Source organism: Typopeltis vanoorti, chromosome 16, assembly GCF_054136105.1.
Source record: "Typopeltis vanoorti isolate ZY-2024b chromosome 16, IOZ_Tvanoo_1.0, whole genome shotgun sequence".
In the NCBI taxonomy this organism is placed as follows: Eukaryota; Metazoa; Arthropoda; class Arachnida; order Uropygi; family Thelyphonidae; genus Typopeltis; species Typopeltis vanoorti.
In genome coordinates, this window is record NC_143564.1 from 46,456,373 (window position 1) to 46,474,903 (window position 18,531).

The 18,531-nt window shown below is 36.4% G+C and overlaps 1 protein-coding gene across 2 annotated transcripts in view; it reads right to left on the reverse strand.

Moving 5' to 3' along the window:
* Positions 1-18,531, reverse strand: part of rictor (rapamycin-insensitive companion of Tor) — a 955,009-nt gene that overhangs the window by 115,033 nt on the left and 821,445 nt on the right. For both annotated transcript variants that reach the window (XM_090406113.1, XM_090406114.1), the window contains exon 28: positions 11,057-11,170. In XM_090406113.1, coding sequence (XP_090262239.1) covers positions 11,057-11,170 — 114 coding nt within the window. The remainder of the gene's footprint in view (positions 1-11,056; positions 11,171-18,531) is intronic.

Below are 18,531 nucleotides of genomic sequence, written 5' to 3' on the forward strand. Positions count from 1 at the left end.
GAGGATTCTGAATGCAGCTGTTTTACAACAGTGATGTATGAATGTGAGACTTGAAACCTGAAGAACTCTGACAGAAAAAGGATAGCTGAGTTTGAGATGAGGTCTTACAAAAGGCTATTGAGAATATCATATGTTAAAAGGCGGTGAAATGGATGGGTGCTAGAAAGTATCGGTAGACCTTTAATTTTATTAACAGAAGAAAGTTGAAATACTGTGGACACATTGAAAGGATGGAAAGAGGACTTCTCAAAACAGTAATAGAAGGTGTAAAGTTCCTGGAAAAAGAGAAAGGGGACCCTCAATGAGATAGATAGTGTGTCTCAAGTGACTGATCTTCACAGAGTTGAAGCCTCCAGAAAAGCAGAAAACAGGACCACCTGTTGTATCCTGCAAAGACTGGTGTGGCATATCACCGAGAAATGAAGTAACCACATGGCATCTGATGATGGCCAATGAATACATGGAAACCAAACAGGTCAATGTTGAATGAATCTACAAAAGCCACACTATGTGTTGGAGAGATAGAGAGGGGATCATTCCTTTTATAAATACCACAGAAATCCGGCACTCACCATTTTCTCCATTATCTCACTAAGACAACTGGTCAGGAAGAGGCAAGGAATAAGCAAAATCTCATTGACTATGTTATTAGGTTGGTAACTGGATGTCTGTGTTGCATCTTTTCCTGGTTTTCGATGGCAGTGATAATCCACTCATGTCATGAATCCAGGACTTCCTCCTCGGTAAATCTACTGTACAGCAAGAGAAGGAGAACCACTGATGATGGTGGATGATGTTTTATGATCTGGTAATGGATATCATTACACTCCACTGCACTGACATGAGGGAGTAAAAGAGTTTTATTTTTACATCAACTTTAAAGAATGGGTGATTGTACAGCTCTAGTCCATGTCAAACAAGAGATGTACTATTTCCATCTTATCCCATACAGGCTTTATAATGGTTGTATAAGTGGTAGATAATGTAAATTCGATCTATGATTATTTCTGACTATGACATCTAACATAATGTGCTTTGTACCAAGCAAATTTAAGAGATTTGAGATATGGTATCTCCAAAATATACCCTATGATCTGTCTTCATTTTTTTTTTCTTTCCTGCAAGACAGAGTTCCAACATACTTTTGGATAGTTCATAGTTAGGAATTTATGGAGACACACAACACATGTGTTAAAATAAAATAATTACTTAATATTAGGAAAGTAACATTTAACATTTCGACCTCAGTATTGAGGTCATCAGGAAAATACATAAGAATCAAGCTACATGCTACTGCGCTATACAAAGATAATTGAATCTAACTGTTCATTAATCTTTTACCTAGCCTAACCTCTTGTGGAAAAATTAAATTAATAATATTAAAAAAAAATTATAGATAAAGGAAAAGAAGGAGTAGTCATAGTATTCAACACTAAATACGAGGCTAATCTTCTTGAATGGTAGTCAGTCTCAAGTAGAGTGATGTGGGCAGTTATGAGAATGAGGAACTGGACAATGAGACTTATTTGTGCCTATGGTCCCACAGAAGGTTCTACCAAGGTAGAACCTTCTGTGGGACCATAGGCACAGAAAAAAGGCTTTAGAAAAAAGGCTTTAGAGAAAGCAACTGGCAAAATGAAAAAGGAAAAGTTGGTTCTTGTTCGGGATCTAAATAGCAGAGTAGGAAATGAATATCAGACATACAAAAATATTTTGGGAAAATTTGGAGAAAAGAGCAAAGCTAATAATAATGGCAAATACCTGTTGGATTTCTGCAAAGCACATGGACTGATTATTACTAACACAATGTTCCAATATAAAAAAGTGAAAAAATTCAAATGGAGAGAAGAGGCAAGGAATAAGAAAAGTCTCATTGACTATGTTATTGTTGATAGTGATGTTTTCTCCCTGGTGCAGGACACCAGAGTGTACAGAGGATTTGAAATTGGAAGCGATCACTATTTAGTCTTGAGCAGGATAAAATTGAATTTCATATTGAAAATAACATGTAAGAAAGCTTTTAAAGCGTATAAAAGTTGATCAGCTCTCAGATGTGAACTGTAGACTAAAATACACGAACATTATTCAAGAAAAAATGAAAGAGTTTGAGAACAGGAACCAAACCTTGGAGATTCAGTGGCAAGCCCTGAAGAAAACACTGATTGATTCAGTCAGAGAAGCATGTGGTGAGGTTGTCTGCAAGGATAGAAAAATCAGAACTCCACGGTAGATACAGGAAGTTAAAGAGGCAGTGAAGGAAAAGAAGAAAGCATATCAAAAGTTCCTGGCAAATAAGTCAGCTTGTGCTCTTAGAGAATACAGAGACAAATGTAAGAAAGCTAAACACCGTGTAAAACTGGCAAAGCAAAAGTCATAGGAGGACTTTGGTAAGAATATGGAAAATAAATATCAAGAAGGTGGCAAGTCTGGAGGTTGTTGAAAGAGCTAAGAAATGAAGGAAGGAGTGCTATAAAAGGAATTAGAGATGATAAAGGTGACACGAAAACAAGAGAAAAAGATATCTTGAAGTATGGAGTAATTACTTCTAAAAATTGCTAAATGAAACAAGCAGTGATGATAGCACAGTGGTAAAAAACACTGTCCAGGCATGCAATCAGGAATACATATTCATACTTGAAATAGAAAAAGTCATCAAAAGCCTGAAATGTGTAAAGGAAGCAGGAGCAGATGATATTCGACCAGAAATGCTTTAGTATAGTGGTATTAAAGTCTTACAGTGGCTGGACTGCATGGTTCAGAAAGCCTGGACAGAGGGACGAATTCCCAATGATTGGAGTAGAGCTCTAATAGTACTCATATATAAAAAGGAAAATAAAACTGAATGTGAGAATTACAGAGGTATTTCCCTACTGAGTATTCCTAGCAAGATCTATGAAGTATACTTGAGAAACGGTTGAGAAGAATTGCGGAAGAAAAGCTTGGTGAAGAACAAGCTGGATTCAGGTCAAATAGAGGCTGTCAGGGTCCGATTTTCACTTTACGACAGATAGTTGAGAAATCATGGGAATATAACAAAGATCTGTATTTAAGTTTTGTCGATATGGAAAAGGCATATGATGAGGTGCCAAGAGAGAGAAGCTATTCAAAATGCTACTGTTATATGGTGCTAATGGGGCATTATATCAAGTAATACTTAGTTTTTATTTGAGTTGTAAGTCAGCAGATAGAATTGAAGGAAGTACATGAAGATGGTTTAATGCTAAATCTGGTGTTAGACAAGGATGTACATTGTCCCCTCTGTTATTCATTATCTATATGGATCACATTATGAAGGAAAGTGGTATTAAACCTGATATCAAAATTGGAGATGTTAATGTCAGCTCTTTGCTTTATGTGGATGATGTTATACTTCTAAATAAATCTGCTACAAGTCTGCAAGATTCCCTGACTGAATTGAATAACTGTTGTAATAGATATGGTATGAAGGTCAGCATTAAAATGACAAAGACAATGAAAATAGGCAGAAACATTGAAAATATCAACTGCATTGTGAATGGAGAACCTATAGAACAAGTAAAACATTTCAGCTACTTAGGCATGATTTTTAGTGAGGATGGTAAATTAAATATGGAAATAAACAACAGAATCGACAAAGCTGGCATGGTGAGAAGTCAACTGAATAAATTTATATGGAATAAGAAAGAAATTAGCCAAAACACATTAGCTGCATACAAGACGGTGTTCAAACCAATTTTAACTTATGAATCTGAGAGCTGGTTACAAATAAAACTTGACCAAAGACTAGAGACTGCAGATATGAGAGTCCTGAGAAAGATTAGAGGCGTGAACAGATGGCATCAATGGCAATATCATATTAAAAATGAGGATATTAGGAAAGAACTTAACATTGTCAGCATCCAGGAATGCATTAGCAGAGCTAATCTCAGGTGGTATGGTCACTTAAACAGAATGGGAGAGGAAAGATTAGGTGGTTTAATAAATTTAGTTTAATCTTTTAGTGAAAAATAAACTTTCAATAAACTTTCAAGATTAGGTGGATTGATACAGTATATAGTAAAAAGTGCCTTAGAAGACAGAAATATAAGACCTGATAATATTGGAGTCTTGACAAGTAACAGACTGATTTGGAGGAAAATTGTAGATAGGAAGTTAGTAATGATGTAAATTTTTCATGTAGTACTATCATATCCTGTACACTCCTTGAGGGTATATATCAGGAATTTGATGATTAAAAAATTAAAATTTAAAAAACAGATAAGTTTAAAAATAAATTAAAAACAGAACTACATTTAACATTTCTAAAGTCCTTTTGTATTGAGATTTTCTTCTGGACTTGTTCTGGTTGCTATAAGGGTTGCAGATGGGTCCTCCACATTCTTGGAATGGTTAATCTGTCATTTTTGTTCAGGTTTTGTTTGGAATCTGTCATTAATCTGTCATTTTTATTCAGGTTTTGTTTGGAATCTGTCATTAATCTGTCATTTTTGTTTGGAACTGCAGTTGTTGCTGTGTGAAGAATATGGTTCCTATGAGGGTATAGTGCAAATCGCAGGAAAACCACTGCTTCCACATGTTCCCTCAACATCCCACATGAACAACAGAAGAATGACAGGGGATCTTGCAATCTATTCCAGAATAGATTGCAAGATCTATTCCAGAATACGAATGGATGACAGGCGCACACACACACAGAAGGCAGTATTGCAACCATTATTTAGAAGAGAAATTTTATTATTGTTAGATATATGCACAAACATACAACTTTGTTTATTCATCTCCATGAAATTAACAGATAAGAAATATGGACTTGAAGACGTTGCAGAATAAGATTATCGAGATCAATCTAACTCAGAACCAAGTGGTAAATAAATGGAACACACTGTAATAAGAAATCCCCTGAGAGGAAAATATACCATCTCCAAAGTAGTATTAAGCTGGAGATGCTGGAAATGAGCACACATTTGCCCACTAGGATAGTGACTTTGCCATGAGCAGGATCATTTCAGGAGTGAGACTATAATAGATCAGGCAACTAACACACTTCACCATCCAATAATTTCATATCTGAACTTTATGATCATGAGCACTTCCTCATGATCATAAAGTTAAAAGATAAAACTGAACAAAATATCTATCAAGAATGCAAAGAGGAAGTTAACCACTACACCCTTCCTTGTGAAGGGTGTAGTGGCAAATTTCCTCTTTGTATTTTTGATAGATATTTTGTTCAGTTTTATCTTTTGTAGTTCTTTTTAATTTTTCCACCTGCTGCCATGGAATGTATGGCAACAGGTCTCCCTCACAGTTTTACATCATCATAGGTGGTGGAGCCATGTAAAACATTTTGATCAGATCCATATTGCTGACATTTTAAGAATCTTACTGGATTAGAGATATAGAGCCTAACAAATGCAATGTCTTGCATTTACCAATACTAGAGGTTTGTGTGTATCAAAACGTAAGGATGCTGTTACTGATTGGAATCAGGTGACAATCCCTAGACAGGCTGCATCTCACACTTGTCACTCCTTGATCCTTAAACTTTCAACATTATATCCTCATCTGAAACATCAAAGGGATCCCATTTTGATAGTGCATCTCTAGAATAGCTGAGTGTTTTCTGAGGCGTTAAAATTAGCAACCCCCCCCTCCCAATATTGTTCATTGCAGCTGTTTTTCTAAGTGTTGCTGATGTTTCAAAGAGATCCTGCTAACCTTCCTAAGGGAGAAGACTCGAGATCTCAATGAATTCAATCGCAGCTAGATAGTCGGAGCCAGACATATGGGTCACTCTATCTCCGAAGTCGTGCAGGCACTGGGTTTTTCACGGGCCACTGTGTCAATAGTGTACCGTGAGTACATAGAATCGGATAAAACCACAGCTGCCAGGGAAAACTGCTGTGGTGTACAATGTGTTGATGACAGGGGATGCTGTCAGCTAGATCAGATGGTAACAGCAGATAGACGGGCCACAGTGCCGCAGATCACTCGCCAAATCAATGCTGGACAACAACGACGTGTGAGCAGCCACACCATCCAGAAGCATCTCTGCTCACCATATGTCACAAGGCACGATGATTAGCATGGGCGCAGGAACACCACCATTGGACCCTCGACGCATGGAAAAAGGTCGCCTGGACTGATGAGTTGAGGTACACGTTGGCAGGGTATGAGTGTGTCGCCAAGCACATGAAGCGATGGATCCCTCGTGCCAGCAGGGTACAGTTCAGGCCGGTGGTGGTATCCTCATATAAAGACTGTTTACGTGGGATGAAATGGGTCCCCTGGTACATCTACCTGCTGTCAGATCATGTGCATCCATTTCTGTGCCTACAACACCCTGCAGGAGACCTGTACCTACAGCAAGACAATGCACCGGCCCACCGTGCCCGAATTGTGGCCGAGTGGGTGGATGAACACTCCACGGACATGAGGATGCTTGGCTAGTCCCCTGACCTCAATACTATTGAACACATCTGGGATGCTGTCGAGAGAGATATATACGTGCCCTGAACCCTGCTCCGACCAATCTCCGTGCATTGTGGGAGGCTGTGCAGTTTGGCTCCCCAACGCTTCCGGTGCCTTGTGGAGTCCATGCCACAGCACATCGCCGCCGTCATCAAGGCATAAGGGGGTGCTACCCGCTACTAGGCAGGTATCTCTAATTCAACTGCTCATGAGTGTATCAGATAGTTTTTGTTTCTTATTCCTGTAATCAAATGATGTATCTACGTACAGTGGCAGTCAATATTAATTAAAGTGATGGGGCAAACATCAAAACAGGGAATTAAACAATGAAACTCAGTGGTGGCTATGGTCCTACAGCAGGTTCTACTAAGGAAGAGAAGGTGCTTGTTGGAGATAAAAAAAAAAAAGAGACAGGTAGGAACTGAATCATGAGTTCTTTTATGTGTTTCCTGCCCATAAAGGGTTGGGAATCTATAATACATCAGTACTGTGGGCAGGCTAAGGACTTTTTCATTAAAAAATTTTTTTTTCTTCTTTCTTTTTTGTAATTTTCACAAAGACCAGTATTTTTTACATAGATCAGATATGTAAAAAAAGAAAACAAATTAAATAAACAACAAAAAAGAAACATTTCATTGATTATGTTATCAGTGACACCTTCAAACTGGTTCACAATACAAAAGTATACAAGGGATTTGAAATAGGACAAATATTACTATTAAAAATAAATAAATAACATGAAAGAGTTTGAAAACTAGAAACCAACCTTGCAGTCTCAGTGGCAAACTCTAAAGAAAAAATTGAATGATTTAGCTTGAGAATCAGTGCAAGTTGTTAGTACAGTTAGAAAATATGAACTTTATGGTGGATACAAGAAGCACAGGCCTGGAAAAGAAGGGAGCATGAAGCAGATACCACTAAAAAATATACTGAGAAAAGCATAAGGGAGCTAAACTATGAATAAAGCCATATGAAGACCAGGACGAATGCAGAATGATGGAGGTTATTGAAAAAAACTTCAAAATGAAGGAAAGAGTAAGGTAAAAGGAATCGCACTGTAATATCAAAACCGAAGATAAAGATATTCCGAATGTTTGGAGTGATTAATTTGAAAGATTACGAAATCAGATAATCAAAGAAAACTGTGGTAGAAACATTCAAGACGAATGCGATCTACAGTACATTTCAATCCTTGAGAGAGAAAAACCCATCAAAATGTAATACATTGAAAAACAGCTGGAGCAGATTATAGATTAGCAGATTGCCTGGTAATACTCAAATATGGCAGTATAAAGATTATATATAAATTAAAGATGCCAAAAAATTATATTCTTGGTTTAATCCTTGATCCAAATGTAAGCAAACAAAGTTTGCACATAAAGTAACTTCACGACTAGGCAACTCGTATATAGAGGCTAATGACTTCACATCACTTGCGTTGGTGTCTCATAATGTAAAGCACATATCTTTACTGACATGTATAATGCTGTGCATTATGGGAAGGGTCACTACCCAGACTGGTTTTGACCTTTATTGAGGTCTCATCAATGGGAGCCTTGTAAGCAAACAAAGCAAACTTTGTGTGCTTACACTTGGATAAAGGATTACAGTAAATATATAATTTCTTTACATAATAAATAACGGAAAAACTCACGTAGAAATATTATTTAATAGTATAATTTTCGCCTGTGTGTCACAGGCATCTTCAGTACAATTAGGCACAAAAATTAAACACTAACTGACAATTCCAAAAAGCGCCACCTAAGTAGCTGGTGTAAGATAACTAAAAAGGTCAATAACTTTCCTAAAAAAAAAAAAAAAAAAAAAAAAAAAAATTAATACAATAAAAAGTTAGGAAAGATTAGCTGATTTGTAAAGTACTATCTCCCATAAAGGGGATAGACGTAAGCCGTCGGATCTGTTTAAGTTAGGAGAATGAAGTAGAGTTTCACATGTTTCTTTATAAAGGCGTTCCATGAGAAACTGACTTTTGTGAAGAACTCTTGTCTTTCTCCAATGAACTCTGTGTATAGTGAAGATCGCATGTTCTGCAAGTCCAGACTTTTCAGGTTTAAAGTATTCAATATAAGATTGGTGTTCTTCTAGCCGAATGGAGGCAGATCTTCCCGTTTGTCCGAAATAACATAATCCACAAGAGCACGGAATCTGGTAGACACCTGGATGATTAAGATGTGGAAGCTTGTCCTTTGGAGAAGCGAGAAAGGTGGAGATTTTTCTAAACGGTCGAAAGGCAACAAAAATATTCAGTGGTTTTAAAATTTTTGCTATACGTTCACTGATGCCTTGTATATAAGGGATGGTAATGCGCGTTATTTCCTCTGTGTTTGAAGAGGGAGACATATTAAATCTACTCAAAGTTCTTTTAATGAAGCAATTCTTATAGCCATTAGATAGAAAGGAAGAAGTTATATATCGTATTTCTTTCTGTAAAAGATCGTCTGTAGAACAAAAGGATTATATTATTTCGGACAAACGGGAAGATCTGCCTCCATTCGGCTAGAAGAACACCAATCTTATATTGAATACTTTAAACCTGAAAAGTCTGGACTTGCAGAACATGCCATCTTCACTAGACACAGAGTTCACTGGAGAAAGACAAGAGTTCTTCACAAAAGTCAGTTTCTCATGGAACGCCTTTATAAAGAAGCATGTGAAACTCTACTTCATTCTCCTAACTTAAACAGATCCGACGGCTTACATCTATCCCCTTTATGGGAGATAGTACTTTACAAATCAGCTAATCTTTCCTAACTTTTTATTGTATTAAATTTTTTATTATTTTTTTATTTTTTTTATTTTTAGGAAAGTTATTGACCTTTTTAGTTATCTTACACCAGCTACTTAGGTGGCGCTTTTTGGAATTGTCAGTTAGTGTTTAATTTTTGTGCCTAATTGTACTGAAGATGCCTGTGACACACAGGCGAAAATTATACTATTAAATAATATTTCTACGCGAGTTTTTCCATTATTTATTATGTATAGTTATGTCTACTCACGGTTTACCTCTTTTAAAACTTATATAATTTCTTGTCATCTTTAATTTGTAGTATAATCATGTGGAAATACTGTCAACATCTATCTCTAATCCAGAGTAATTTAGTAAATAGGTGAGACACCTTTTGGCTACTTGTATATGGAAATATGACTTCTGCATTACTTCAACTTTGGAATCACTTCTGGGTTTGGTCCCACTGATGAGTCCTCAACAAAGGCCAAAACTGGTCTGGATGATGGCCCCATAATGCATAGCATCATACATGCTTAGGATTTGTGCTTTGCATTATGGGATACAAAGGCAAGTGATGTGAAGTCATTAGTCTCTATATATGAGTTGCCCAGTTGTGAAGTTACTTTACGCACAAACTTTGTTTGCTTACACTTGGATTAAAGGATTAAATCACGAATATAATTTTGTGACATCTTTAATTTATAGTATAACCAAGTGGGAAGACTTTCAAAAGGCTATATAGTAGACACAATGCATCAATCAGAAGGCCTTGTCACAGAAACTCAAATTCTAGATGATTGGAGTAGAGCTCACAGTAACCATCTGTAAAAATGGAAATAAAACTATTTGTCAGAATGAAGCATACTTCGAATCATTGTCTTCATTTAAACTTTTCTAAAATTCAATGATAAGTTAACAAAAATAGCATCAAAACATACTCCTGTGACATATCACAAGTTATGATCATAGCCACTAGAATGAGATTGTTATTACATAAGATTAGTAAATTTCACTAACCAGCTCTGCTGGTCTAGTTGAGTGACTTGATAGTTTACCTGCATTCTATTCAGAGCATGAAGTTCACAATCTCACTATGGACATGGGTATTTGTAAATGCCTTTAGGTATAAATGAATTCTATTGTTCAATGCGAGAGCATCATTAACCTTGTTTATTGAAGACCAGAAGTGGTTTGACAGTTTTTACATTTATGTTTAATGTTCTATTTCACCTGTATCTCTAGGGTTTGTGGATTAACTAATCCTTTAAGATTCTGTGGATAGAATTCAAACTTTAAAAAAAAAAAAGCCAATTATCTAGTTGAAGAAAGCTGCATGCATTTAAAATAAAAATAGTTAATACAGTAAACACAGAAAACCAGAAGGTCCTCTAAAGAGATTCAATGATGACTTCTAAGGCCAGAACAGGCCGATGAGTAAATACAGCACTTCCAGAGCTCAACTGGAAGAACAGCAACAGAGCATTGCAACTTTCAGTTGGAAAAGACCAAAGATTCCGCTCACTGTGATGAGAATCAGCCATGAGAACACTAGCAATTTACAGAGAAAAAATACCGCTGTTATTTTTGTTCACAGTGGGTGGTGGATGGCATTAACAGTAGTAGTGTTGCTGTTTATAGTTGAAGAATTAAGTAGTAGAGGAGATGACAAGATGTGTAGCAGAGTAGATTGTCCTCCCATGATCAGTCATTGGACTCCTTGGAGGTGTCATGTTGTAATAATAATAATAACAACAAAATCACAACAACTTCAGAAAGCACTATGGTTAGGATGTGATGAAAATGGAATTTAAATTAATCCAGTATTTAATTATATAAAAATTGATGAGAAAAGATTACCTGATAATGTACTAGAAGATAAATTTTTCATCCTGGTCTGTTGAATTCTGTGGCTTAATAAGCATCTATTCACATTATGTAGTTCAAGTCCTGTCTCAGAAGATATTTCTGATGCTTGAAAAATACAGCAACTGAATCAATTATTGCAATTTATCTAAAAGTAACATAAATCATTTCTGCACATATTACAGGACCACAGCATACTTTTTTTGGGGAGGTAAAACAGGAATACAAAAGTCAAATATAATTAGGATCAATGATAATGAATTTACAATGTTTGCAGCTGACAAAACAGTAATCAACAGTATTTTGACAGATGTATGGATAAGCTCGGGTCTTGGAGTTTTTTTTACGTCATAAATAGCACCAGAATGCTATTTTTTGTCATCATTTTTGACTTTAACAAGACAGATCCTAAACCATGTTCCTTTATACAGGTAGAATCCCTCACAGATGAATTTGCTACTGATGGTGAAAGATGAACATATCCTCTCCATCTGCAGGGGATACATTCCAAGATCCTCCACAGATACACGAATCTGCGAATAGTACCGAACCCTATATATATATATATATATATATGTTTCTTCCTATACATACATACCTATGATAAAATTTAATTTATAAATTATGCACAGTAAGAGATTAACAACAATAACTAATAATAAAATAGAACAGTTATAACAACATACTGAAATAAAAGTTATCTGAATGTGAATGGAATCTTAGCAATATTAGCATACGTTTTTTTATTATTATTATTTACTATTTTATGAAGTCGAGAACTTTCATCTTTTCACTTAAAAGGAAGCATTTCACAGCTTCTCTTTGGCATATCCGAACTGCCAGCATCGCTATTCTTGTGCACTGAGGCGATTATTAAGTAAAATAAGGGTTACTTGAACACAAACACTGTGATATTGCGACAGCCAATCTGATAACTACTCAGAATGGCATGCAATTTAAAATTTATGAATTGTTTATTTCTGAAATTTTCCACTTAATATTTTCAGATGGCTACTAAGTAAGTAATGGGTGTGTAGCGTATTTGGTATAGTGTGGATATACTGGACAAATGGGTGAATCACATTCTGGGAGGGATGGTGCACAATTTCATCACGTTACTCAGAATGGCATACAATTCAAAACTTATAAATTGTTTATTACTAAAAGAAAGAACCATAACGCTTCATTTCAATGATGTAAAATTACATAGGAAAAGTGAATACTGGATCCAACATTATTTCAAAGCCGAATGTATGTAGAAACTATGAAAGTTTTGTAACCTGACTTGACAGCTTAGCTTACGAGACTACAATCCTCAGCATCCACGAGTTGCCTTAGCTTGCACTACTTAAAAGACATGAGCGCTGCCCAAGCATCCACATATTTGCCTTTTATTAGTGCATTTGATAAAGGTTCCACTGGGCTGACAGCTGATTCAAACTGACTGGTTCTTCTCAGAGACGAGGCCTATTTATATGCAGTGATCAGCTCTCCAAAAACTCTGGCGATCCTTCAGATCACTGAACAATGAGTGACCTGAAGGATCATTTAACTCAGTGGTGGCTCTGCTGAGTGACAGGCTCACCCTACCACTGAGCAGAAATGCTCATATTCCATGAAAAAGTATTTGACGAGGCAACTTCAATGCAGGCCATCCCAATGGACCCAAATCCCCAGATGCTGAACAGCACTCTCACTATGTAAGTACAGGTAGTTTCTCCAAATGCTACATGATCCCGCAGATCACGCTTAACTCAACAAGTGACCCAAAGGATAATTTCACTCAGCAGTGGTAGGCTCCCACTGAGCATAATTGATCATATTCTAGGGAAAAGCATTCACAGACACTGCCCTGAAAGAGGCCATGCCAGAAAACACCAACCCCTGGATCTCAAAATACTCTCCTAAAGCAGAAACCTTAAGATAGCAAAACTTGTTCAGTGCTAAGGAAATTGAAATGTCAAAGAAATGTATTTTTCATAAGTGAACTCTCTGTTGGGGCATAAAAGTAATTACTAAAGGATGATGCATAAGGCTTCATTTCGTCGATGTAAAATTATACAGGCAAAGTGAATATTAAATCCAACATTATTTCAAAGCTGAATGTTTGTAGAAACTATGAAAGCTGCACTGTGGATGTGGGTATTCGTAAATGCCTTTAGGTGTAAATGAATTCCATTGTTCAATGTCAGAGCATCATTAACCTTGCTTATTGAAGACCAGAAGTGATTTGAAAGTTTTTACATTCATGTTTTAATGTTCTACTTCACCTGTGTATCTCAAGCATCTATATATTTGCCTTTTATTAGTACTATGCACTAATAAAAGGCAAATATACATGGATGTTTGGGCAGCACTCATATCTTTTAAGTAGTGAAAGCTAAGGCAATGGATGCTGAGGATTGTATTCTCGTAAGCTGTCAGGTCAACTTACGAAACTTTCATAGTTTCTATAAACATTTGGCTTTGAAATAATGTTGGATCTAATATACACTTTGCCCATATAATTAAAAGCTGTTAATTTCTGGAATTTTCCATTTAATATTTTTGAACCAGGGTAGTGTTGTGTCGGAAATAACTGGCCCACTATAAGTCAGCCATTTGTTTCAGACACAACATGAGAAAATAGTATCTTAACATAAAGATATGCTTAAACTCTCAAGAGCAGAGGCAGAGAGGTAATAAATAACTTGTAATTGAAAGGTATATTAACTTAATTGATAATATTCTTGTAGTGTAATCCAAATACTGTTTTAGAATCATACCCAATACAGGGAAAATTATGTTAACCAATCAGCAGAAGGTCTGATCACTATGCAATAGTCCATGACACAGCAGAAAACCCGAAAAGTCATTCGGTAACCCCTGCAATACAGTTCCGTCGAGAAAAGGATATGACCACATTGTTATCTGACGAATCAAAGATGGCTGAGTGAGTGACGTAGACAGAGAGTGAGGGCACTCGCCGTTGAGATATAAGGAGCGGTGCACACTTCAAACCCTCTCTTGCTTCTACATTTTTCTGTGTTCCAGTTCGAAGGCATTGAGGAAGCTTGTCGCCGGTGTCCAGCAATTTTCCACGTTGCTGTGGGACCCGATACGTACAGGACGTCAAACTGAACAACAGGGAACCAGCAGACAGGTCCATTGGTGAGTTTTCTGCCAATGTGACAATAGCGAAGGAGCCACACTTCGGAAAGAAAAATATGAATAGAGATAGACAGCGGAGCGACAAGGAAATTTTGCAACATCCGAGGAAGGACCAGATCTAAAACAAAGGAACCATTTCGCTAAGGAAAATAGCAGGTAAGGTGCATATCTTTTACCCTATATATATTATCAAGTGCTGTAAAACCAGAGAGAGCAAAAAGGAGGAGAACTTTAAGCATAGCCCTCCTCAACCCAACTAGAAGATCCATTTTTGGTCTGAATGTCTTGATAGGACCTTCCTGTTGTAATTTGTAATTTTGTGTTCGAGTGAAACTATAGTGGAACAGTTAAGAGATGATTTATTATATGAGATACAATGAATGAAGGCACTGCTCTGTACATTAAGCTTGTGACTTGTATAAGATTTATAGCAAGGAGTTTTTTTTAACAAAAATAGTAATCGATAAAACTGAGTGAACATATCATGTGTAATTTAACTAACTTTGTATTGCCAAAGCTTGCATAACAACTGGAGTATCATTTAATCTTCACACAAACCACGGAAATAAGATTAATTAACTGATGCTCCTGGAATATAATTGTATGGGCCTGCATATTAAGAAGTATGTGAGAGGGATTGAGTGAGCTTATTGCAGTTGCGTGAGCATTTGTCCATGAACTTATTCCTTTTATATTATTATTACATGATTTCCTGTAGTAATGGCAAAAAAAAAAAAAAAAAGCAAAGAGCAAAGCTAATAGTAATGGCAAATATCTGTTGGATTTCTGCTCAGGACATGGACTGGTTATTACTAACACCATGTTCCAACATAAAAATATGCACAAATTCACATGGAGAGAAGAGGCTAGGAATAAGAAAAGTCTCATTGACTATGTTATTGTTGATAGTGATGTTTTCTCCCTGGTGCAGGACACCAGAGTGTACAGAGGATTTGAAATTGGAGGCGATCACTATTTAGTCTTGAGCAGGATAAAATTGAATTTCATATTGGAAAGAAGTAAGAAAGTTTTAAAGTGAATAAAAGTTGAGCAGCTCTCAGATGTGAACAGTAGACTAAAATACACAAAGATTATTGAAGAAAAAATGAAAGAGTTTGAGAACAGGAATCAAACCTTGGAGATTCAGTGGCAAACTCTGAAGAAAACATTGATTGATTCTGCCAGAGAGGCATGTGGTGAGGTTGTCTGCAAGGATAAAAAAAATCAGAACTCCCTGGTGGACACAGGAAGTTAACGAGGCAGTGAAGGAAAAGAAGGAAAGCATATCAAAAGTTCCTGTCAAATAAGTCAGCTTGTGCTCTTAGAGAATATAGAGACATATACAAGAATGCTAAACACTGTGTAAAACTAGCTAAACAAAAGTCATTGGAGGACTTTGGCAAGAATATAGAAAATAAATATCAAGAGGGTGGCAAAATATTCTGGAGGTTGTTGAAGAAGCTTAAGAATGGAGGAAAGAGTGCTGTAAAAGGAATTAGAGATGATAAAGGTGACATGAAAACGGGAGAAAAAGACATCCTTGAAGTATGGAGTAATTACTTTGAAAAACTGCTAAATGAAACAAGCAGTGATGACAGCACAGTGGTAAAAAAACACTGACCAGGCATGCAGTCAGGAATACATATCCATACTTGAAGTAGAAAAAGCCATCAAAGGCTTGAAATGTGGAAAGGCAGCAATATTAGATGATATTCGACCAGAAATGCTGAAGTATGGAGGTATAAGTCTTACAGTGGCTGCACTGCATAGTTCAGAAAGCCTGGACAGAGGGACGAATTCCCGATGATTGGAGTAGAGCTCTAATAGTACCCATATATAAAAAGGGAAATAAAACTGCATGTGAGAATTACAGAGGTATTTTCCTACTGAGTGTTCCTGGCAAGATCTATGCAAGTATACTTGAGAAACGGTTAAGAAGAATTGCTGAAGAAAAGCTTGGTGAAGAACAAGCTGGATTCAGGTCAAACAGAGGCTGTCAGGATCAGATCTTCACTTTACGACAAATAGTCGAGAAAGCATGGGAATATAACAAAGACCTGTATTTCAGTTTTGTCGATTTGGAAAAGGCATATGACAAGTTTCCAAGAGAGAAGCTATTCAATACGCTACAGTTATATGGTGTCAATGGGGCATTATATCAAGCAATACTTAGTCTTTATTTGAGTTGTAAGTCAGCAGTCAGAATTGACGGAAGTACAGGAAGATGATTTAATGTTAAATCTGGTGTGAGACAAGGATGTACATTATCCCCCTCTGTTATTCATTATCTATATGGATCACATTATGAAGGAAAGTGGTATTAAACGTGATATCAGAATTGGAGATGTTAATGTCAGCTCTTTGCTTTATGCAGACGATGTTATACTTCTACATAAATCTGCTACAAGTTTGCGAGATTCCCTGACTAAATTGAATAACTGTTGTAATAGATATGGTATGAAGGTCAGCATTAAAAAGACAGACAATGAAAATAGGTAGAATTGTTGAAAATGTCAACTGTGTTGTGAACGGGGAATCTGTGGAACAAGTAAAACATTTCAGCTACTTAGGCACGATTTTTACTGAAGATGGTAAATTAAATATGGAAATAGACAACAGAATCAACAAAGCTGGTATGGTAGGCAGTCAATTGATAGATTCATATGGAATAAGAGAGAAATTAGTCGGAACACTAAATTAGCTGTATACAAGACAGTGTTCAAACCAGTTTTAACTTATGGATCTGAGAGCCGGGTCAGAAGTAAAACACTTGACCAAAGACTAGAGACCACAGATATGAGAGTCCTGAGAAAGATTATCGGCGTGAACAGATGGCATCAATGGCAATATCATATTAAAAACGAGGATATTAGGAAAGAATTTGACATTTTCAGCATCCAGGAATGTGTTAGCAGAGCTAATCTCAGGTGGTATGGTCACTTAAACAGAATGGGCAAGGAAAGATTAGCAAAACAAGTGTTCTCTGCCAGGTTGGCAGCAAAACAACCCAGAGGAAGATCAAGATATAGGTGGATTGATACGGTACAAAGTGCTTTAGATGATAGAAATATAAGATCTGATAATGTTGGAGTCGTGACAAGTAACAGACTGATTTGGAGGAAAACTGTCGATAGGAAATTAATAATGATGTAATTTTTTTCATGTAGTACTATCATATCCTGTACACCCCCTTGAGGGTACATGGCAGGAATTTGATGATGATGATGATGATGATGATTTCCTGTAGATTTTTAGTAGTATTAAAATGCATTATTTTAAATCAAAGTTTGTACGTTCTGTTTTTTGAGCCTGACTTACCACTTATAAAAGTTCGAACCTGTGTAAGTGGGGGGGGAGAGACATTTGATGTAAGATAAAAAAGGGGAGCCGCGACTGCACACCACGTGTTCCCAATGTTAAATAATATTGTCAAGATAGTTAGTAGAGTGAGCTTAAGTATCAGGAACTAGTTACCGGCTGGCGCAGTCGATCTAAAATAAATAAATTTGTCGGAAGCTAACTTCTGGTACAAGTAATCTTAAGATATAAAACTAAAGATAGAAGTAAAGGAAAGAAAGAAACAATAAAAGAAAATAAAGGAAAACTAGGGAAGGCGAAGACGTAACAGTAGATTGCAGATAACTGAAACTGCAGATAAGGGGGGGGGGGGACTATGGTATTTCTTTTAATTTCTTTATAAGTTTCATTTTCATCTCTAGATCAGTTTTGGTGCATTTAGACATGTTCTTTTTTCCACTTCTCATCCTTTTTCCAATCATGATTGTACTTGATCGTAGCATATTCAAACACTAAAAATGAGTAAACTGATATGAATACAAATGTACAGCATGTCTGTGTTCAGCAGTAAACAGAATGAGACTATAAAGTTGTGTGCATAAACCAGAACAGGTAGTCTGCCTTGCAGATGACTGCTGTTATGTTTCATGGGAGTAACCTAGTTAAGTAAAATTTTTCAGAAATTTTTTGTATAAATTTGAGGTTATGTAAGTCAGGATTTGCATGTAATTATGCAGCTGAGCTGAAGTCTATACTGCTTGCACTTCTGCACATTAAAGAAAACCAATATCAGACTCACTGAGTTCTTTACAAGCTGTTCTATTGTATATAGACTATAGACCATATCTGGTACTCGGTGATATTTTGCAATTATTATATCATGTGAAACTTAATTTTTATTTTCAGTTGTGGTGTATTTTCAGGCACATTGAAACTTGCACTTTATCGACTGAGAGTAAATGACTCATCTAGTAAGGGTGGTATGAAAAGTTCTCGGCTTAACAATGAAAACACAAATTTAT